This window comes from Solea solea, chromosome 17 (assembly GCF_958295425.1).
Source record: "Solea solea chromosome 17, fSolSol10.1, whole genome shotgun sequence".
NCBI lineage: Eukaryota > Metazoa > Chordata > Actinopteri > Pleuronectiformes > Soleidae > Solea > Solea solea.
This window is the reverse complement of record NC_081150.1, coordinates 14,526,782-14,550,495: the sequence shown is the minus strand read 5'-3', so window position 1 is coordinate 14,550,495 and position 23,714 is coordinate 14,526,782. Positions and strand designations below refer to the sequence as shown.

The window sequence follows — 23,714 nt, the reverse complement described above, 5'->3', positions numbered from 1 at the left end:
TACTGACAGAGGTCTCAAACTCATGGCCCGTGGGCCACTTGCAGCCCTCCAGTTGATTTCATGTGGCCGCCAATGAATTTCAAGGTAACCTTTCTATTACCAATCCTGTCACCACTGACATGATGTGGCATGCGTACTTCTCATTACCGTAACTCCTAGACCGTTTGCGATAGATTCAAAAACTATGAACTGGTGATCTGTCCAGGGTGTGACCCCGCCTTTACCCCTATATCAGCTAAGATTGGCACAGCACAATCAGTTGAATCAATTCTGAACTGCACACTGCGAACTGCAACTGTGTATGTTCTGTACCTGCTGTACATGTTAATCATGATACAAATTAGATGGAGCATGGCTCTTGTGGTTGCTGTCTTGTCCAGTACTGCAGTTTATACGCCGTCTCCTTCTACTTCCAGGTCAAAAACTGGGGAGTAAATTTTGGTGCATGCGCGGAATGCCAAGTCGGACTAAACATATACATGCAGGAGTAATCCGACTATGAATCACATTGTCCAGATATATTAGTCCGACTAAGACTAGCTCAATTATAGTTGAACTGTCATTTAAAAAACAAATTATTGTAATGTAGACACTGAGATAGTATGTAATTAATTGATAAAAAAAAAACTTGTAAGGAAGATATTTACTCTTAGCCAATAACGTAATTTGTTATGTTATGGGTGATTGTTGTTATATTAGAGAAAGTTGCTATAGTCGTCCCCCAAACATCACCCATTATGTGTGATCTGAGATCAAGGAGCATAAAAACATTAAAGTACAATCTAAATTCTGTGGCTTGGATGATTGCAAAATTGTAAACCTGCAGACTTTCAATTCATTTTTGTTGCACTGGGAACATCTACAGTATATAAACATTTCTCATCACAAAACACTGCTCATTGTAACAAACATAAATAAAGAATATACAACCAAGATCATGAAAACTGATTTTCATTTAATAAGGTAAGGCCACATCGAGCCCCTTGTTAATTAAATACAAACAAACCAATTGATAACCATTGGTTATTTTGTACATATAAACAACTTGAGTGTTTGCTCAAGAAAAATGACAATCAGTTGATTTTTATATACAGTACATGCAACACTGGGAGTAAAACATCAAAACCAATGCAGGGAGAGGGGGAAAAAAAAACAAGAAATGAAAATACAAATGGCATGCATACAAAGTGCTGCTGAGCTTATCTCTGACCAGCTTACACTTTAAATCTTAGTGAAGTTGATAAAAAGGCCGCAGAGCAAACAAGCTGTACTTTCTTTCTTCTAAAACAGCCACACCTGTGGACAAATATATTTTTTTCTATGACTTTGATGAGTAATGCCATGTTATTCTCCTTAACCTAATTATTGCACAGTATTCAGGGTCTCCTTTGTACATGTAATGTCTCTTATAAAGTTACCAGGTTTGCAGGAAGTGATTATTATCTCTGCAGAATGCTACCTTAGTAATTGAAGAGCACCAGAACATGGTGTAGGAGGGAAATGCAAATACCCATGACCCAATTTAATAATAATAATAATAATAATAAAAAAAAAATACATAGGCAGACTCTCTTGTATAAAATATTTAGTATGACTTGCTTTTTTATCTTCATGCAGCTCAGGTTTTTATACTTACGTAACCTGGACCTTAACCAGTGTTCTTATCATCTGTGTCTCCCTCATAAAAATACCCAAACTAAAAACACAGCATTTTATACAAAAGCACAGAACATCTGTTTGGCTCCAGCTGGTCAGTCCAGAGTCTGCCTCATGAAATATGTGGAGATTTTCTTCATTGTCTGTGGCGAACGGATTGTCTGTAAAACAAAGAAATATGAAAAACGTCAACCGCTGCAGTCCTCTTTTATAGATAATGTTCAAATATGACACATGCACGTGTCAACATCGGCACAGATAAGGAAGTAGGGACAGGCATCAGTCAACATACAATCATTCTTCAAGTATGCTTTTTCTTTTGAATTGCAGTTATTCAAGACTGGCAACATTCCAAGTAAATGAAACTGAAGGAAGGCATTAATAACAAGGCACAGGCAGAGGAAATAACACATTTCTGTCTTCACTGCGAGTCTCTCTTCTGTTAAACAAATGCTTAAGGCTGTTCAGGGAAAAGATTAGGGTTGGGACGATACCACTTTTTGTGTCCAATACCGATATCACAAACTTGAGTATCTATTGATGCAGATATTAGTCCCATACAGTCATTTTAGACCATTTATGAACTATGAAACCATTTGTGCCGAGTCATTTCAAAAGGCATAATTCTCCAACTGTGTAACAAATATTGCTCTCCCCAAAAAGAAGAAATAAACAGCCCAAACATAACTCAGCTAAAATGCTTTAGCTGATTTTCTTTTACATTTTTATGTAGTCTCTGCATAGTGAAGCATGCGATAAATAGGATTTTTGTATTGTATGGGATTTGACATATTTATCCGTCTAATATCCGACCCATACCAATTCCCATCCCTAAAAAAGATTTATTCATAACTGTATTGCGTGACTTTTACATATAAGCAAACATTAATTAGATATAATTAAACCATTGTCAAATTAGTTCACACAAAGTGTTTTAGAGATCGTGCCCCATGCTGCATACAGTACGCAATTAGTTTTATGTCAAGACAATCAGAGGCATTGGCAAGATTGCGCGAGTAAAGCAAGACGGCTGCAAAGAGTTTGGAGTATGATTGAAAACAAAAAGAGCCAACAGATTATTTCAAAGGTGAATTGAATTCTATTGCTTAAAATCCTGGTAGTTCAGAAGTTTGACTAGATAAACACTTCTTGTCCCGCCCACCCCTGCGCTGCTGCTGTATACACAGAAACACACCCTCAGTCAGGTCTTCATAGTGATTTTAAGGTCACAATTAGATTCAATTCTTGATTCAGGAGTTTGGTCAATGTGTTTCCCAAATCTGCAGTTGCCATGGTTACTATTAGCTGGCAGCAGCTTCAGGTTAGCGGGAGGAGGTAACGTGTAGTCGTGCTGCAATGGCTACAACGTTGTGTTTGCAGGACATCACACTGGGGGCGTGGTTAACCTTTGCTTTTGAAGGTCGAGATCGTGACGTCCCTTCAATCAATATTCGATTTACAATTGAGATCGTGACACCCCTAGACAATATTATTTGACCGAGCCCGTTTTCAGATGAAGGAGCAGCATACAAATAACAATGCTTCTGTCCATGAAGACTAAACAAAAAGTTACGCACTGCAGCTTTAAGGCAACCTGGTATTACAGAACACAGATTCACTAAGCCTTGGAGTTTGGTACTTACCGGTGAAGCTGGTGCTTTGCCCTCCAGTTTCTTCGAGGCACTGGGACTTCTGGAATTACTCGGGCTTCCGTGACCTTTCCTCATCTTCTGGCCCATAACAGAGAGCCAGTCCTTTCCTCCGGAAGAGCAATTCTCCTTGCCAGATGAGGCTTGCTTGTCCTCTGTGTGACAGTCCGTTTGTACCGTGCGCTCCTGAGCTGGGCAGCAGATACCGGACGGGGCCCGGCTCCTCTTGGCTGCGGGGTAAAGTTCAGTAACGCAGTCACACTGCTCCGCATCCTCACAGCCCACAGACGCACCCGTCTCCAGCCTGCGTTTGGCCCGTCGCTCGCTGGGAGAAGCGCTGACCATCGGACTCTGGGGACACAGGCTCAGGACCCTGCGGAGAGGAGGGCTGGCCTGACTGACTGAGCCTTGGCTCGGCGATAACCACTGCTTGATGGACGACGGCGTCCTCTGGCGAACAGCAGCAGACTTTGTGTCGTGAGACTGTGCAGGTGAAATGGTGCTGGAGGGGGACGGAAGGGCGGCTCCACTGGGAGCACAGGACGCTTGCTGAGGGGAGGCCAGTCCTCCAAGGCTCTGCAACTTCTGTGTCTTGGCAGGAGTTGTCTCAGCTGCAATTAAAGGCCCTTAAAAAAAAACCAGACACCTTTATTAGTCCAGTAGAAATGTTGTATTCAAGGGCAGAAAAGCAGAGATCTAAGCTCTTCTGTTTTTCCACATGCCGAGGCAGACACGCACAGAAAAGGAATCAATAATACCAGTAAAACTGCAGCAAAATTAAAGACAACACATACATACTGTGTGATTATGTAGTAGCTAAAAGATAGTTTATGTCAGTTATTGAAATACTGACTTGTGGGAGGTTTAGGACGCGCCCAGCCCACAAGGTTGGCTGCTCCCACTGCACACTCGGCTCCATCCATTTCCCGTCGAAGCCTCCAGATCCGAATTGTGTGGTCATCGGAGCAGGAAGCAATCTGCCAACAGAGCAGCGGAGATTACACAGAGCCGAAATCCGGCGTCCTGACCAAGAACAACCACTCCGCTTAACACCAGGAAAACAATCATAGGTCTCGGGGAAGAAGGAAACGGGAGAGAGATCACAACGCTAACAGAGCGGGAGCTGAGTCACTGAGGTTGGCCGTCGTACCTTGGTGAAATCTGTCGGGCACCACACCACAGATGTCACTTCCTCGTTATGGCCTTGAAGCGTCATGGGAGGATACTGAGGGTCAGAGATCTAAGAGAGGACAAATGAAATAGTTGAAAAACCTGAGTCACTGTAAACTAAAACAAGGATTCCCATTTTATCCGAGTAAATGAAAATAAATACATTACCTTCCAAATGTATGTGTTATTGTCACTTGAGCCACTGGCCAAGAACTGATCATCTGGGCTAATCGTGGACTTGACATAAAATGAGGAGTTCTGGTGGCCACTGAATATGGTCACTGTGGAAGAAAGACAAGCAGAGACTAAGCATAACAGCACACAAAAGACTAAATAAACACAATAACAAACAATAAATGAAGAATCCAAAGTCCAAAATCCACAACTTACCTCTCTTCTGCTAAACCAGTGTCATTTTTTTTAAATCACTTCTTAAAACTCATTTTTGTAGACTTGCCTTTATATGATGCTGTCTTTTTTCCTTTTTAATCACATTGCTCTTCTGTCTTTGCAAGAACCTTAAATAAATGAATAAGCTAAAAGAGGACTTTTAAACTTACTGTTTTATTTGCATCTTTTGTTTTACTTCAAAGTTAAAACAGGGTTTTTGACTTTTTTTTTTTTTTTTTAAATGTTGTTTTATTTTTTGTGATACACTTTGAGCTGCAATCCTTGTATGAAAGGTGCGATACAAATAAAGTTCATTATATTCCATTAACTGAGAGCTGCAGTGGTTTGTTCAGTGCTTCAAAATGGCTGCCAGCCCCACACGGTCAAATACTGTCCAGCTGATTCAGCCGTGATCAGCTGCCCAGTTATGTAACATTAGACATTAACCACATTTAAAGCTCCTGATTAAAGCTACACAAAGTCCCTGCACCTCCACGTTTTATATGCATTAAACAGATGCAGCCCCTGCTCCTCAAAGGGCGCAAGTCCTGCAGCCCCATCTAGTGATAAACAACGGTATTGTGTCAGTTAACAGGAAACGCCCTGGCTCCGCTCTCGTTTACCTGGAGCCGTCTTTGTGCCGCTGACGTTGAACGTGTAGATGTTGTCGTCCGTGCAGTTACACATGACGTTAGATCGCGTGGAGTCCAGAACGAGTCCCGAATAACCTGCAACACACACACACACACACACACAAAACAATGTTTAGCTTGTTTTTTTTTTCATGAATTAAAATTATTTACAATTCGATTTCCAGTGCGGCACAAAACTCACCCAGTCTCATGCGCATGCAAGAACCCGGGTACGGGTACGTCTGCAGTGGAACAGGATCCTGACGGTGTGTGGTGTAGTTCTTTCTCAAATCCCACAGTTTGATTACTCTGAGGAATAAAATGGAAGAAAAAAGACATTTAGATCTGCAACTAACAATTATATTCCATAATAAATCAATCTGTCGATAAATCAAATAGTTGTTTGATCCATGAAATGTCAGAAAATGTGTGTTTCCCAAACCTTAAAATAATGTCTTGTTTTGTTTACAAAACAAAATTATTCACATTAGTTGACTAATAGATTAATTCATCATTGCAGCCTTAAATTATCATAATAATCATTCATAAACATGCTGAATCATTGATAACGACGTGGTTTATTACCCGTCAACGGCCCCAGAGGAGATGAGCGTGTGCTGATCCCGAAACAAAACCACCGTTACGCTCTGCTGGGTGTCCTGTAAATAAGGAGAAGAGGAAGAAACGTCTGAAGATCATTTTTCACCTCTCGACTCGTTCCAAGTCTCTGTTTCACTGCAGTAAAGTAAACAGTGTCAGGTGTTGAGGAAACTCACCACACTTGGAGCCATGCCACGCGCGCTGCTCCGTCTCTTCTTGGTCTTGGAGAGAGGGTTCGCGTCCGCTTTGTTGTGAGCGCCGCTGATCTGTTTCACTTGTCTGTAGAAACCGTCTTGAGAGGAAGACAGGATACGATCACACAACTAAATAAATAACCACAAACTGTATGTTTTTGCCCTAAGTAACGATTTTTTTAAAAACATATCACCAATTGTCGTAAGTGAATTCAAACTCTACCTTTTTTGCTGCACCTGGTGTCCCAGACCATAATATTTCCATCTCTGGCTCCAGTGCAGAACACGGCTGTTGAATTGAGAACAAACACAGCTTCAGGAGAGGTTTGAAATAAAATGTGAAACAGTGCAGTTGGAAAATTGCCATGGCTGAAAGTTAAGATTTATGTTGTGCAGCAAATCAAATCCTAAATCCTCTCACAAACTCTGCAATTAATGAAAAGTAAAACACACAATAGCATTTCGGCACATTATTTTGGTGATTTATGTTATGGTTATGCATTTAAGCACAAAAGTGCTTAACAATTTTATATAAATATCCAATATAGCTATTATTTTGACTGAAATTTTGACTAAGATAGGGTATGCGATACGAGAGAGAATAGTCATTTATTTTTACATAATTTATTCTCATTTTCATTTGAATGACATATTTAAACTGATTACTGTGTTTCCTTCAGTCAGTAGAATATGATGCTATGTATAGATCAAGACAATATTTAATCTAAAATGATACTTTTACACACACTTTGGCTTTTAGAACTATTGCTCCACCCTGTGGTGTGAAATGAAAAACATTACATCATATCGTCTATGAACTGTCACTGAGAACAGGGCATGTAACTTTCCCTCCTGCAATACATTTGGTCAGATGTGTAACGTACCTTTTTCTTGAGGTGTGAATGCAACCGACTTGAGGCTGCAGAGGTGACCTTTGAAGCTTCCTAACATGTCTCCTGACTTCACATCCCATAGCCTGGCCATCTGGTCACCTGCGGCCGTCACCTGAGGAGGATGCACCAAGAGTTAACAATGTGCCTACTATGCAAAAAATAAATAAACTGGAGGAAAATATGCAAACAGGAGCAATGTAACATAGTTAAAATGTCACTGACTGACAATGTACACTCACCAGCTGAGGCTCTCCTGGTACCCACGCAATGTCAAAGACTGCATTCTCATGAGCCAGCCATTCTGAAAAGTTCATACACTATTAGTTTCTACTGTATTCTAATGATAGACAGGGCAGCTGTGAACAAATGAGTCTCACAAACCTTTAACAAGCGCCCTTTCTCTGCTCTCCGTGTTGTAGATTCTAACAATGCCTTCTTCATTAGCTGCTGCGAGGATATTCTGCGGATCCCCGACTAAACAGAAACAAGAGGAGCGAGAGAGTGTGTCAGTTAGTTAAATATATGACAACAAACACCAGTGACGTCCTGTGACGGTAAAATGCAGGTGGGTTACCAGAGGAGAACGCTAATCCAAACGGAGGCACGGAGTCCCCGAGGTTCCCGTGCGAGATGTGCTCATCGTGCCGCACACACTGGAAGCCGTGCAGCAGAGAACTCAGAGGAAACCTGGGCCGAGGGTCTGCGGGGAGGGCTGCACAGGAAAGATTGTTTAGTAAGATGCTGCCGTCACATTAGTACACACAACTTTGTTTGTACGTTTGCTTGCTACTGTGAATCTTCTGCTTGTGTTTTTTTTGCCATGATGTTGGCTTTTCATGGTACATGTACAGTTTAGTCCATGAGATGAATTTATACAATTAAGACACAAATAAGGAAAGCTGCGTTCACTAAAGTGAGAATTATTTGAATTGTATGGTAAAAGTAAAAGGTTTAGAAAGGTTTAGGTCCTAACTAAATATTTAAGCTATGTAAATAAATGTATTTTAGGTCTGCTCCTATCATATCTATGGGTTTTTACTATTTATTATGGTCTTAGTTCACAGGATTTGATGCATGGAAAAGGTGCTTTTAAGTTAGCCGCTCCCTGTAACTGGAACGCTCTGCAAATTTACCTTAAACTGAAGGATCTGGTCTCACTGGACACTTTTAAAGACCTTGAGACACAGACTTCTGGCTGTAGATGTTTGTAACTGATTTTAACTGTCACTGAGCCAACGGTTTATTTAATCCATTTACTGTCTATTTCTTACATGCATGATGATTATGGTGCTGCTGTTTTAATGTTGTTAATGTCTGTAACTGTAAACTGTGCTGCTGCCTGTCTTGGCCAGTAAAAGAGACACTCTCAATGAGTCTTATCCTGGTTAAATAAAGGTTTAATAAAAATTAAAAGTGCAGCATTGTGACACAATTTTGCATAATTCTCACATAATTTCCCTCATTGGTTTAATACTTTGTTCTGCAGAGAAGGAGCTCCACATTTGGATCAAACAAGATTCACTTTTTCCTTGAACCGCAACAAATAATCAACTAATTCATATGTAAGTTGGCACTATTGGCACTTAATTCAGACTGCAACAATTTCAATCACCAAAATAATCAATTTACTCATGTTTAACCAACATGATTTTGTCGGCCTTAATAAGCAGTAGTAGTAAATGTCTTTTGGGGTTTGGACATTATACTAGACATTTGCACTGGTTTGAGTGTCAATGACACACCCCAATCTACTTTGTGGTTTCTCAGTGCAGTCACTGACCTAATGGGCAGTTATTTTAGGCTGAAATTGCATGACAAGATCAAATTCAAAAACATAAATTTATATTTTGTGTGGTATAAAGTCATATGAGTCATGTCTATAGGCCACTGTACAATAGCTTCCATTTGCATCGACTGTTAAACAGCACGACTGATCTATTTAGAGGGAAATCTGTGTATTTTTTACACATAATTCATTACAAAATCTATTATTCTTTGTTTGAAGTGCATGAAAACACTAAATCTACACGTGAATTTAGCGTGCAGTCGCTTTTAGCTGCGTCCACGCAATAAACACAAGCGCGGATTATAATCTCACCATTCTGCCTCCGTCTGCCCACTTCTCTGTCAACAATAGAGCGGAAAAGCATCACTGCACTCCGGCACCGCACGATCTGGAGTTATTATTTTTAAAATCGGTACAGAAAAAGTAATCCAGTGTTCTTTTTTTCCGCGTTGAAGTCGCTGCTGCTGCTACTACTTCTTCTTCTGCTGCTGCTGCTGCTTCTGTTTCCCGCGAACACACCGCGACTGAATCCCCCGCTAAACCCGCGTCTCCCGCTGTCATTGGTGGAAACAGCAGCCACTTCCGCTCCAGCAGCATTTACACATCCGCTTTCTTTGTGTCGGCTTCGTTTTTTCGTCAAGTTTGCCATAATTAACCCTTAACCACACTCAATTCTTTCAACATAAAGTAGCCTATACAGACCTAGTAAACACAAATATATTGAAATATGTCACATAAACGAAATATATAATATAATAATAATAATATAATATATAAACAAAATATACATTCTCATTTTTTTAATTCAAATTTTACAGATATCGTTTATTTGAAAATGCAACATAGGGCATTTTTCAGTAGAGGTCTCAAACTCATGGCCCATGGGCCACATGAGTTCCCATCATGAGGCCCATCCCTTAATATCAATGTATACATAATGATACATATATATGAGCACGTTTAGTGAGAATGTACATCATCCATTTTATAACAAACACTTTTTTGAAATTCTGTGAAATATATTTATTGCTTTATCGTGATTTTAAGCTCATTCCTCACATAGTTGAACCTTTTCCCCCCATGACCGGCCCCCTCACATGACCAGACTGGACACTCATTGGTGCCCAGGTCATTTGAGTTTGCGACCCCTGGTCTAAATGGTGGTCACAATTCTTTTTGATGTGAATAATTTCAGAAGAAGAAGGCAGTAATGCAACATTGTAAATTCAAATTGTAGTTAAACACCACCATTAACCAACCTAATTCTAAACATATTCTTTATTGCTGTGAAAAATAAACAAAAAAAGTAGTATATATATAGTGTGGTGGGGCTTTTTAGGGGGGCTCAAACCTTGTGAAACTTGTGTCACTGACACTTATATAACTGAATCTTGATTAAAATATGTTTACTTTTAACTTTTATACATAACCTGAACATTATTTACAGTAAACATTGGGTGTTAAGTAGAGCTGAAAACAATTAATCGATTATTAATCGATTACTAAATTAATCGACAACTATTTTGATAATCGATGAATCGGTTTGAAGCTTTTTTTCATGATTAAAACAAGATTTTCAATTGTTTAAACTTCTTAGATATGAATATTTTCTTCATTTCTTTGCTCTGGATAACAAAGACATCATTAAAAGTTAATCATTTTGGTTTGTGGACAAAACAAGACATTTGAGAACATCATCCTTTCCAGGTTTGACAAACATTAATCTGTCGAATAATCGACGGATTAATCGATTATGAAAATAATCGTTAGCTGTAGCTCTAGTTTTAAGAACATATTTTAAAGTGTAAATGAAGTCTGAACCATGGTGCTTTATTTTTTAACAAAACCGGAAGTGATTGAGCAGCTTCTCTGACGTGACGCGCTATGGCTAATCATCATTGAGACCGGTAGCTAATGGACGCAGCTAAACACACATTTTTTGTGATAAAAATTAAACAATAATGTCACTTTCCACTGCTCGGTCGTTCCTATCAGAAGCGTGTTATGGAGAACAAGAGCTCGACGCCAATTCCGCTCTTATGGAGCTGGATAAAGGTGAGTTAGCACGGAAGCTAACGAGTTAGCAGGCAGCTCTCTGGGGTTGTAGTCTCATCATGTGTGTGTGTTTTAATTGTACAGCATCCATGTGCGTTGAAAACATTAACAAATATGGTATTTGTGACTGATAATGTGCAAATAGCATCAGAGGGAAATTGCATAAATAAATGTAATATACTTATGTTTTTATAGTCCTTTACTACAGCCCACAGGTGACCAAAGTGCTTTACAAAATGACAGAATTACAGACACAAAGCAATATAAAAACAGGTTCATAAACTAAACAAATAAAAAGTGATCTAAAGAATAAAAACATTTCGAGTCCCCACTCTACTGGGTATTAAAAGCCGTTCTGAATAAATATGTTTTTTTTAGTCTAGACTTGAAGAATAACATAAACAAATAACTGATATGGGCTATGATGTGATATTGAACCTGTGCTTTGCACAATATTGTTCACAATCCAACAAGTTGCCATAAACGTCCACTAAGTCTGTTACAGACCATGCATTTCTCTCAAACCAGTCTTTATAAAATAACACTCTCATCCTGTGTGTGGTGACTAACCTGTGAGACGTTGCTGTTTTTGTCTTATTGACCTGTGAAATGTCTAAACTCCCACCAGGGCTGCGGTCAGGGAAACTGGGCGAGCAGTGTGAGGCTGTGGTGCTTTTCCCCAAACTCTTCCAGAAGTATCCCTTTCCCATCCTCATCAACTCTGCTTTCCTGAAACTAGCAGACATCTTCAGACTTGGGTAAGGAGGCTTCAGAAATGAATAAAATTCAATGGGTGTGTCCATCGTAGGGCTATTTTTCATGGTGCTATGTTATTTTCCATTTTTTAAAAAGGTAATAAATACATACATACAGAAATATCTCATCTCTTTCTTATTTTTGAAGTAGGGTATAGATATCACTATTTTGATGGTTTTTCATGTGATAATTTGTAAAATGACTACTGCAAATCAATATGCAATTTCAGCATTTGTCAGACAAATCACAACCAGAGATTTAACCAAAGTGTTTAGTCCTAATACACAGCCACTTCCCTGTGTGTTTTATTTAAACCAAAGTTATCTTATAAAACGTATTAAACAAATCTATAGTAAGTATATAAGTAAGAACATTTAGTGCATTTATAGTAAGTAATTCTTAGTGACTTTTTTTCTTGTCATCTTCATTAGACTGAGTCTGGTGAGACTGGTTTTGGGTGTATTACCGATGTCCTTGTTTATTAAAGGTGTTTTCTTTGATTTCAGGAACAACTTCTTGCGTCTCTGTGTGCTAAAAGTAACTCAACAGAGTGAGAAACACCTGGAGAAGATCCTCAATGTGGATGAATTTGTCAAAAGGGTGTTTTCAGTCATCCATAGCAATGATCCTGTGGCCAGAGCCATCACACTGAGGTGATAATCTAAAAAATAATTAAACAAAAGTTACACATTTCAGATTAGTATGTAGTCCTAGATGCATGTGTACTAACAACTTCCCCTTCATTCCGGTGACTGTGTGTAATCTTCCACTTTGTCCTTGTTTTTTTCATTTTATTCAGAATGCTTGGAAGTTTGGCCTCCATCATCCCAGAGAGGAAGAATGCCCACCACAGTATTCGTCAGAGTCTGGACTCACATGACAACGTTGAAGTAGAGGCTGCCATATTTGCTGCTGCCAGCTTCTCTGCACAATCAAAGTAAATAGATGCTTTGCCAAAACTAAGCTGAACTGGGAAACAATATGGGATCACAGGACATTTTTACATTTGTCTGTGTTGTTTGTCATTTTCAGAGACTTTGCAGCTGGAATTTGCAACAAAGTCAGTGAGATGATTCAAGGTAAATCCTTTGTCCAGCCAAAGTTTTGTCCTCAGAATGAATGTGTTGTCATGTTCACTTGTCCTGTGCAGATATAACATTTCTCTTTGATGGGCACCTTTACCTCAGGTTTGGACACTCCAGTGGAACTCAAGCTTAAGTTGATTCCCATGCTGCAGCACATGCACCACGATGCCAGCCTGGCGTCCAGCAGCAGAGAGCTCCTCCAGCAGCTGGTCAACTCTTATCCATCCACCCCCATGGTCATCGTCACCCTGCACACCTTTACCCAGCTGGCTGCCTTCTCCCTCATTGATATCCCTAAGCAGGTGTGGACCACTATACCTATTGTAGTGTTTTATCTTGACAAGATGCATAAAAATTCAAACCTTTTATTATTTTGGTGGTAAAGACTTTCAGGAGCACTGTTGTTTGTATTTAACTTTCCCCTCTAGTATCTTTTCAACTTTAAATAAGTGACGTAGTATTTGTTTCTTTATCCGTACAGTTACAGCTTCTCCTTCAGTACCTGAAAGACGACCCAAGAAGAGCTGTAAAAAGACTCGCCATTAATGATCTAAAGCTCCTGGCTAAAAAGGCTCCTCATCTCTGGATCAAAGAAAACACTCAGGTAGATTTAATTTTTTTTTGTGATTTGCGTTGTTTTCATGTTGTTTTGAAAAACAGGAGGTAAAATGAATCTGTTTACATCTGCAGGCTCTGTGTGAGTGTGCCCTGACGAGCCCGTACATCAGCTTGAAGCTGGGGATGTTGGCTGTGCTCTCAACCCTCTCTGGAACAATCGCAATCAAGCAATACTTTAGTAACATGACAGGTAATAGTCAATATATAATCATTTATATGTGTATTGTGAAAAAAAAACCAACTGTTAAATAACACTGGGCTTCTGTGTGTCTTTCACACATTGAGGTGCCTCTTCTGTTCCCCCACGGCACACTGACCTGGTTAAACTGGCACAAGAATGCTGTTACCACAGCAACCTGGCAGTGGCTGCACACGGGGTCATAGTGCTTTCCAACATTGCTATTTCCTGTCCAGAAAATGGTGAGTTACAATGCAGAGGATATGGATTACTCTTATTTTAATGCAAGCCATTTCACTTCAGATTCACACCATGCTTGTGTTGAGCACCCCTGTGTTGTGTTTCTCTTCCAAGATATAATACAGTTGGAGCAGGACACTGTGTTGGCAGTGCAGTCCCTTCTGATGCTTTGCAGTCAGGACAACAGCCCCAGTGCCCAGGCCACACTCAAAGTAAGACATGGAAGCCACAACAGAGATCAACAACATCAGCAATTAGTGACTGAACCTCAAGACCTTTTTTGCACTAATTTAAATGTGTTCAGCACACACAGGTCAACTTTGTTTGTTTGTTTTGTCATAAGATAGTAATTGGTTTTTTTGAGACCTTTGAGACTGTATTTCATTCACACAAAATTAATTTGTGTAGGCAACATTCAGTTAAGTAAATGTCCTTCTTTGTAGAAGAATATAAAGTAAACATAGATATAGATATAATTGAAAATAATAACGCAAATTAAATTATGAATAAGGGGAAAGTGCCATACCAGATGTTATTGATTTTAGGCGTCAATGTGGAAATTTAAACTTTGATGAGTGAGCAGCATTCAGGATGCAGTGCTCTGACATTTTGGAGACACAAAAACTGCATTTACGTTTGTGTTATTTGATGCTAAATCAATGATAGGTCTTTAATACGTATTAGACAAATGTGAGCACTGTTTATTTTAAGCGGAATTTTTGCATCTTGATCTAATATCAACAACAACTCTGCTGCCTACCTCCCTTTTTGTGTCTCCGTCCAGACGGCCCTCACCTCCTTGGTTCAAATGCTGAAAAGTCGACCTCACCTGAGCCAGTCGGCCGTGGAGTTCCTGCTCGGCCAGCTCCACTTATCCTGTGACTCCTCACGTGTTCTCATGTGCCACGCTCTGGCAGCCATCGCCACCCACATGCCTGTACTGGGCGATGGTATGCTGGGAGATCTGGTGGACCTCTACAGAGTGGCCAGTCACTCCTCCACGGACAAGCAGCAAGAACTTCTGGTGAGAGGTTGTGCACGAGTCACACACAAGCTACCCAGTATATTAAAGCTTTACTGGGTGACACGGCAGTAAAATGGAGCCTTAAGGTTTAAGCATTAATTGTATTTTATACACTTTTGTAGTGCACAATCATTCAACATGCACAGCCCTGCTTTTAACAGAAACAAACCTCATAAACCATTAATAAAACCATTATTTATTTATTTATTTAGAAATGTCTAATAGTTGTAATATTTCTATGTCATTGCCTTTATGCTCAGTATCTGTAACTTCAGATTTGAACCCCTGTCCCACTCTATAAATGCTGCAGGTTTCCTTGGCAACAGTGATTTTTGTTGCCAGCCAGTCGTCTTTGTCGGCTGACGTGAAGACGGTCATCAAGCAACAGTTGGAGAATGTTGCCAACGGCTGGACGGTGTACTGCATTGCACGGCAAGCCTCGCGAATGGTAAACACCGTTTTTATTTCTCGGATGACAAGTGGCTTCACAAGAAACTATGCACATCCTCAAACGGGATGGTTAAATGCTTATCATTAACCTGCAGGGATGCCACGAGTTCTCCAGCGAGCTGTACCAGAGTCTGAGGACCCGAGTGGCGTCGGAGCACTTCTACTTTTGGCTGAACAGTCTGAAGGAGTTTTCCCAGGCCGAGCAGTGCCTGAGTCACGTGGAGGACGGAGACTACAGTGGAGCCATGAGCGCCATCGCTGAAGCCCTGCGCTCCTACCAGAAGGGCATCGCCTCTCTCACAGTCAGTTAACTGTCAACTTGTCAAAACAAAATCTACTGTAGTTCCTTCTTCTGTAATGACAGGGCGCTCACAGCAGCTCATATTCTCTGAGTCTGTGGACTCCTGAAGCGGATTTCAAGGCATCTCAAACTGTTAATGGCGTGTGCAGTTGTGTCTGTCGTTCACACCAGGTGCTTGACTCCTGCTCACCTGCTGTGCAGCTCCTGCTATGTTTTACTTCGACTTTGCCTCTTATAAATGAATAAAATATACTTGCAAATACTTTAAATATCTCTCTGTACTCAACTAAATACCAGGACTCTTCAGTATAAAGCAGTGCATCCATCGAGGCGGCACATATTTCCCTTTGGGAATTGGGGAAATGCTAGAGTGCTTTTACTTTGAAATGGGAACAGGATGTGTTGTGTTTGTGACATGCAACAGATATAGATGCTGAAACTGTGAAGAAAATGTTATTTTCAATGTTTATTTTTGCTGTGAGACACAATCTATTCCCAAAAAGACCCTTGTGGCTCACTCATGGCAAACTGTAACTTGGTTCCCGACTTTATCTTGTTAGATCAAACCAAAAAAGGCATCCATAACGAAACTATTTAACTGTGGCGTTTATGTTCACTTACTGATTTATCCCTCCCTGCAGGCTGCCAGCACACCACTGAGCCCGCTCACATTCCAGTGCGACTTCATTAAGCTGCGGATCGACACCCTGCAAGCCCTGTCTCAGCTCATTTGTACCTGCAACAGCCTGAAAACCAGCCCTCCTCCTGCTATTGCCACCACCATCGCACTCACCTCAGGAAACGAGCTGCAGCGCTGTGGCCGCATCTCACTGCAGGTGAAACACTGAAGAAACACCCTGAGTGGCAGCACTGCAGGGCAGAGATGACTTTTCCACATAATATAACTTCATTGTAAACTGTAGGTTGTAGTAGACCATTGAATTGCCAGCATAATTTAGTAAATACTTTCTTAGGTTTCCATTAAAACATATCAATTATTAGAATTACCAAAGACTCATTTCAATCAACTGCTGTAAAGCGAGGATTGGGAGTTAGTTCACAAACATGAACAGTAGGAGGCGCAAAAGGCCGTAAAGTTTCTCTGTCCTTGCTGCTTTAATGTAGGGTTCTGTCCGAGATTGTGTTCTCAACCTCTTATTTTGTTTATTTTTCAGATGAATGTGTGCATGGACGAATTCAGAAGTCTCGCAGCGCGCTACGCCGACTTACACCAGTCCTCGTTCGATGCCGACTATGCCACCCTTCGTAACGTGGAGCTGTATCCTTGTTAAGCGCACCTCACGTCACACGTCGTTCACGTTTTCTCTGCTGTGATGCATTTGTCTTTAACTCTCTGTCCAGACAACAACAGAGCTGTTTGCTCATTTCCCATGTGATTGAAGCTTTGATTCTGGATCCACAAGCAGCCAGGTGAGAGTTGTTGTTGTTGTTGTTGTTCCACATCCAAAAAAACAGACCATTGAGATATGTTTTCATTTGTACACCAGTTTAGGAAAGAAGTTGTCAAATGTATCTTAAGGTCCTTCAGTGAAACATTTGAAGCACTAAAGAATAAACATTTTACTGGTTTGGCACTTGATAAATGTAGATTATTATGTTATATTGACTGTGTCTGGAACATGATCACATATAGTTGATCTTGAATTTGTTTAGGAAACTGCTTGTGCTGTTTCCAGCTAGCACGACGTACACAACACCATAATGAAATTAAATTTGAATTATTTTTTTTATTACTGAAAGTGCTTCACCTGTAAAGACCTTCTGCTGGCTGACTTGTGTCTGTAACTGAACTCCCCTCTGTTTCTGTAATGTAGTTTTCAGGAGTACGGCACCTTGGGTTCTGTCCAGACAGAGAGTGAATACGAGCGCCGGATGATGTCGGTCTTCAACCATGTTCTGGAGGAAGTGGAGGGCCTCACCAAGAAACACCCCCCAGTCTCACATCTGGTAACACCTGGCAGTCACCTGATTAAATATGCTGAGGATTTACTGCAATAATCTGTCACACAGTGTTAGGTTTTGCATATATATGTATATATGTGTGTGTGTGTGTGTGTGTATATATATATATATATATATATATATATGTGTGTATATACACATACATACATACATAACTTCGGCAAATCGCTCACAGTATAAAAACTGTAAAAGCATTGTTTGTTTTTTATTGTTTTTCCAGCACACAGGATGTCTTTGTGACGCCGTCATAGCTTTGCTCAAGGTCCCGCTGTCCTTCCAGAGGTACTTCTTCCAAAAGCTCCAGTCAACAAGCATTAAGGTACAGTAATTCTTTTTCTATTTTTCTACGGTATCAAAGTTTGTTTAAGAAACATGTGGCTAAGCAACATTTTCATCATTGTGGTCACAGTTATATGACAAACCGTATACAAACACAGAGCTGGCAGTCCTGCTCTCTGTCTCCGTCTTTCTCCATCAGTGATACTGCAGCCTCTGCAGCAGGAGCCTGTTCTTTCTGTTCTTCTCTACTTCATTTCCTCATCTGTAGGAAATTTAAATAAAGTGTGTGTGTTTTTTGTCGAGCCATACTTTTTACTCGTGTAGAGTAAGAGACCCTTTAACTTTCCCTTTCTTCACTACAACACACACGACATATACACTGTTTCTTTAAGCGACGTCATATCTTCGTATTTAGTATTCGTTTTATATGGCTGTGTTTGTGTGTGATCATGGTAACTTGTAGTGCTAATCCAGGTGTGTGCTTTGTTTTTCCAGCTCGCCATCTCTCCCTCCCCTCGAACACCGACTGAGCCGATCCCAGTGCAGAGCAGCCAGCAGCTGACTCTTAAAGTGGAGGGTGTCGTGCAGCACGGTTCCACGCCGGGACTCTTCAGGAAGATCCAGTCCGTCTGCCTCAATGTCACGTCAGTTCTGCAGAGCAAGACGGGGTCTGACTTCAAGGTGTGCATCGTTACTGTTTCCTTCATATATAGTAAAGGTTTTTAGGAGGCCTTCATATACAGCGAATGGAGACAAAGTATCTAAACATTTTGGAAAGCAGGGAGCGCTCCGTGTTTCTTTTGATACTTGGACCAAAGAAGTAGGTCAAAATGGTCATTCTAAAATAAAATGAGCCTTCCATTATCCAGACAAAGGTTCTGAGTCACTCGGTAGAGGATAGGATTATCCTTTTTCTCCATATATGTCAAACAGCAGAGCTGGGCTGAGAGAAAAGCAGCACTAGTGATCCATTGTCTTCTTTCTCTTTCTTTAGTTCTAATGCATTATTTAATCCAGTGAAGGTGCAGCAACTTCATTCATCTCTGCACCTACCAGGTTTTGGTTGCTTAGTAACAACAGGCACAACAGGAGCTCAACCCCAAAAGTGCATTATTGGCATTAGCACAACATTTAAAGTCCAATAAACAAAATGCTCACCAATCCACAACATACAATAAAGATAAACATTTACAATGCGTCTACATGTATCCGTACTTTCACACACACATATGCATACATATGTGTGTGTGCATGTATACAAACAGTAAGTAAACAGAAGGAATAAAAAACAGAAAAATTATGTTTTAACAGAAAAATTAAATATACAAATAGTTTCCATAATTATAAAGAATTTAGGAGAGTTCATAAGTCCTTTGTGATTTGTAATTCTCTCATACTACATGGAAAATCAAAACATGTAAGTTCATGTTATGATTCAGCATTTACTATTGTATTATGTTTCCCAAACCTTAAAATGCTTCCAATGTTTAGTCCACAAACAAAAGATGACTCTTTAATGATTTCTCTGTTATATGGAGCAAACAAAGAACCTATTTAGATTAAGCTGAAAAATCAGAAGTTATTATTACAAAGAAAAAACACTAACCAATGTATCACTCATCATAATGTATTAACTCAGGAATAACTTCATAATCAAATTGCAATCCGAGCATTTTTATATATATTTACAATACTTAAATCACGTGAGACAAAGGATTATTTATGTTAAATATTAGTGTTTGGTTTCTAGTCCTTCAAAGTCATTTTCTCCATTTCTCCATATATTTAATTCATAAGACTTCTCCATTAATGTTTAACCTCTGGCTTCTTCCATGCGTCTAAAAGTGTTTTAGACGCTGCTGCGCGTGAACGCTGCCTTATACCAAATATTACTCCATTCTATCAAAGCTTGCTTGAGGCACTACGAACATAGATGCATCATTTATCCACAGATCAAGCTCTGTACCACATTTCTTGCTCTGCATCGAGTTGTTGCTCCTCGATTTAACCCCTGTTATTCTTTTCTACCTCCCAGGTTCCACTCGACACTAAAACTAATGAGATCGAGCAGCGGGTGGAGCCCCACAACGACTACTTCAGCACCCAGTTCTTGTTGAATTTCTCCATCTTGGGCACGCACTCCGTCACCGTGGAGGCATCCGTGGTGGACGAGAGCGGCACTGAGTGGAAGACGGGGCCCAAGACGACGGTGTCGGTCAAGTCCCTCGAGGACCCCTACTCACAGCAGCTCCGCCATCAGCAGCAGCAGCAGCAGCAACAGCAGCAACAGCAGCAGCAGCAGCAGCAGCAGAGTGGAAGCCAGCCTGCTCCTCAGAGGGCAGCATACTCCCGCTTCTAGTCATGTGCTTTGATGCTTCAGCCATTTTGTTTTGTACAAACTGATTATGTACATAATATTTTTGAATGATTAAAAGACAGATTTAAGTTTTTTGCTGCTTAATGAGTGTAATTCTTCTTAAATGTGTGAAGGGCACAGACAGTGCAGTCATTTTGATATAAAGAAAAGCCTTTTTTCATTTTTGACCTTGAAATGCAAAAAATTGCTTTTATTTCCCTTAACGTATTATTTAATCCCATCATACTACATGCACCTAGGACAATTATACTGAATGCCCTTGGATTTTTACTTTCTTCTACATTAAGTGTAGTAACATGAGGGGCCATTGGGGGGCAGACCAAAGTTACTGGTCAGAGGATCTCTACAATCTCTGTGATGTCACTTTAACACCTGGCTGAATCACAGTGGTCAAAATGATCAAATCCCACTTGATGAATGAAAATTCTCCAATTAAACATCATCGCAGTGTTCAGTAATTGCATACATTCCTACGGTTTTATTCACCTAATCTAATTCTCTATCACCTCATAAATAATTGTATTTTAAATTTCAGAATAAAAGTAAGTCTTAAAGGTGAACTCATGTAGCTACACTGTTGACAACAGAATAACACGATATATGACACGAATTTAATCCGAATATTAATCCACACACAAACAGAAGTATGAAGTCATAGGATTAAGTCACAGAATGAGGAAAAAATGGTTTAGTTCAAATCTACTTTAACCATCAGCACTAGACAGCAGGGAGTTTGTTACAGGCCGGCGTCAGCTACATTGGAATTAACTGATACAAGTTGAAATGAGACTTCCGATCAGGATTTTCAAAACAAAAGGATGTTACTGGATCTAAAATGCATTCGTAGATAAAGCTACCCAGCAGATTATTGAAAGTCGTTACAGTTAAGCCAACTTTTTGGATGCTGCAACACTCAAGTATGTATAACTACAATACAAGTGTATTATGATATTATTCAGACTAGGCCATTCTGTATAATGACAACATTTCAAAGATAAATAGAAATGTTATGTATGTAAGGAAACTTTTACTTTTGGTACTTTGAGAATGATTTCATGCCAATTTCTTCTTTTTTGGTATAGTTTACATTTATTTTGTGTTTCATACTTCTCCATTATCTTACTGCAGCGACACATGTAAACCCAGTGGATGTAAGATTATAGGTTGGTAACATCAAAGCCTTCCAAACTTCAAAGCTCATACCTAGTGTGGCACAGCATTGAACAAACACACTTCAAGTGTTTTGTTTTTATTATCATTGCATTTTCACAAATAATTAGAATCCCAACATGGATCAAATTAATCGCGATTACCATTATCACAACGCAGAGAAGAATGTATATGATGGCCTTTTGCCTTTTTGCCTTTTTGTTTATTATATTTTACATTTGTTTTATTGTTTCTACTTGTTGTCATTTTTATTAATTCACTCACCTTCTACTGCTTTATCCTCCAAATGAGGGTTGCAGGGATCATATATGTCTACCCAAGCTGACAGAATGAAAGGCTGGGTACATCCTGGACAGATCGCCAGTCCATCACAGGGACAAACAACCTATGGTCAATTTAGAGTGTCTAACTTGTCTAATCTCCAAATCTGCATGTTTTTGGACTGTCGGAGGAAAGCCACGCACACACGAGGAGAAAATGCAAACTCCATGCAGAAAGGCCCTTGTTCCCGACCGGTTCTCGAACCTGGTTCTTCTTGCTGCAAAAGGCTTGTTGTATTTTTTCTCCTTTTTTAATGTTTAGTTTGACTTGACTAAAATTCTAGGAGCTGCCAGTCATAGGATCACACATGCTTGCACACTGTTGTAATCACCCTACAGAATAAATGCAGTGTTGAAGGATTGAAAAGTGTATCACTTGAGCCTTTATTTTGAAGGAGAGACGGACTAGTTTCCGTCATTACCTTGTTGATCTTTTGTGTTCGTTGACGCGGTGGGAGACGGCGCTGGAGGAAGATAACGGGTGCCGCGAGCAGAGAAACGACAAATTTGCTCGTCGTGAATCTGATGTTCAAATGCGGTGAACATTTTATTCATGCAGCGCTTATTTTTTATTTTTTTATTTTTAAACGTACGTCGTTGTTCTTAGGCCCCGGCCAGGAACGCGTTCACACCGGTATTCGTTAACGGAGCTCAATTGCTGGCTAACTTGAGGACAACAACGTTGACGATGATGCCTCGGTGGATTTATCCCGGTGTCGCTCACTGAGATGGACTGTGAAGTGGAGCTGCCCGCTAGCTAGTTAGCAAGCTAACGGTACCCGCTGCCGCCGCCGGGATACGCCGTGCCCCAGCGGCCCTGGATAACGTTAGCTAAATGGGTGCAACCCCGGTGTGTCGTCACGTTATCGGACGTTTCCAGCGCCGGGTTTGATAGAGAGGGACCATGTCAGGTTGTAAAATTGCTAACACGATCGTTTAGAGGATAGCCCACACGTGATACCGTTTATATCGCCCCAGGCTCCAGCATATACCCTGCACCGCCCTTGGATGCTACAGTGACGTTAACGGGGTGAGTAACACGAGCAACCAGACTTATTATAAATTACAAAGACGGATGTGGATGAAACACACGGATATTGGGCTTTGCGCCACACCGCATACATGTAGCGTACGAGGTAACGTTTTGCTCTCGTCTCCTACAATACGTCAGCACTCGGCTGTCTCTGTTACATTATCGTATTAATTGAAATAGTGATTAAAGTAACGCGGGTTGTCACCGCTGACACGTTTCTTCACATCTGCCCCCGTTGTGCTAACTCAGCCTGGTCCTAGCTTACAGCAAGACATGGAGTAGTCGTTCATGTCCCGGGCGACTCGTCCTTTTTATGGTCCTGTCTTTGCATGTTATTACTGTTCCAGTGAGGCAGTTGGCTATCAGACAGTCACGAAAAACAAACACGACTCAACCCCCATTTGAATGCCTATCAATGGATAATATCTTACTACTTTGAACGTATTATTTAGATTGTGGAAATAAAGCCTCATCCTGTACCGGTTCACACTCAGTAGGGATGGGACGATAAACGATGTTACCGTGCATTGCCATTTAAAAAAAGAAAAGAAGAAAAGATCTCATTAAGTTGATGTGACTGGGATAATCAGGACCGCAGAGAAACATTAATATGTAGCTTGTGGTTTAGCTTGTCAACAAATAGTCTGTAGTGTGATTGATTGATAGATAGATAGATAGATAGATAGATAGATACTTTATTCATCTCACAGTTCAGTTCAGCAGCTCCAGAATATGTTACAAGATGGAAACATAAGAGGCATGCAAGTCTATGTACAGTCTAGATATAAACTGAAACATATGTATAAAAAGGAAAAAATGTATAAAAAATATAAAGACGTTAAAAAAAAATATGCAGGTTGAAGTGCTTTAAGGGA

The 23,714-nt window shown here is 40.3% G+C and overlaps 3 protein-coding genes across 3 annotated transcripts in view; 2 read left to right on the top strand and 1 right to left on the bottom strand.

Annotated features, from left to right (window-relative positions):
* Positions 1–935: 935 nt before the first annotated feature.
* Positions 936–9,507, bottom strand: dtl (denticleless E3 ubiquitin protein ligase homolog (Drosophila)). Its single transcript, XM_058612743.1, has 15 exons — positions 9,283–9,507; positions 7,759–7,896; positions 7,566–7,658; positions 7,424–7,485; positions 7,176–7,296; positions 6,515–6,580; positions 6,274–6,389; positions 6,083–6,156; positions 5,700–5,806; positions 5,489–5,593; positions 4,644–4,756; positions 4,456–4,545; positions 4,159–4,282; positions 3,300–3,931; positions 936–1,817 (listed from the first exon to the last, which is right to left on the bottom strand). Exons 1-15 carry the CDS (start codon positions 9,332–9,334, stop codon positions 1,752–1,754), a joined length of 1,959 nt encoding a protein of 652 aa, XP_058468726.1. The 5' UTR covers positions 9,335–9,507; the 3' UTR covers positions 936–1,751.
* A 1,329-nt stretch (positions 9,508–10,836) lies between these two features.
* ints7 (integrator complex subunit 7) lies at positions 10,837–20,389 on the top strand. The gene is made up of 20 exons (XM_058614456.1): positions 10,837–11,025; positions 11,654–11,783; positions 12,288–12,434; positions 12,581–12,718; positions 12,814–12,860; positions 12,969–13,168; positions 13,348–13,470; positions 13,557–13,674; positions 13,770–13,904; positions 14,017–14,114; positions 14,687–14,926; positions 15,237–15,374; positions 15,472–15,678; positions 16,319–16,513; positions 16,853–16,956; positions 17,040–17,108; positions 17,513–17,645; positions 17,881–17,979; positions 18,435–18,620; positions 19,975–20,389. Exons 1-20 carry the CDS (start codon positions 10,932–10,934, stop codon positions 20,296–20,298), a joined length of 2,925 nt encoding a protein of 974 aa, XP_058470439.1. The 5' UTR covers positions 10,837–10,931; the 3' UTR covers positions 20,299–20,389.
* Positions 20,390–22,226: 1,837 nt separating this feature from the next.
* lpgat1 (lysophosphatidylglycerol acyltransferase 1) overlaps positions 22,227–23,714 on the top strand; it is a 43,860-nt gene continuing 42,372 nt past the window's right edge. Inside the window, exon 1 of the mRNA XM_058613726.1 lies at positions 22,227–22,836. The gene's annotated coding sequence lies outside the window, so the exon portion shown is untranslated. The remainder of the gene's footprint in view (positions 22,837–23,714) is intronic.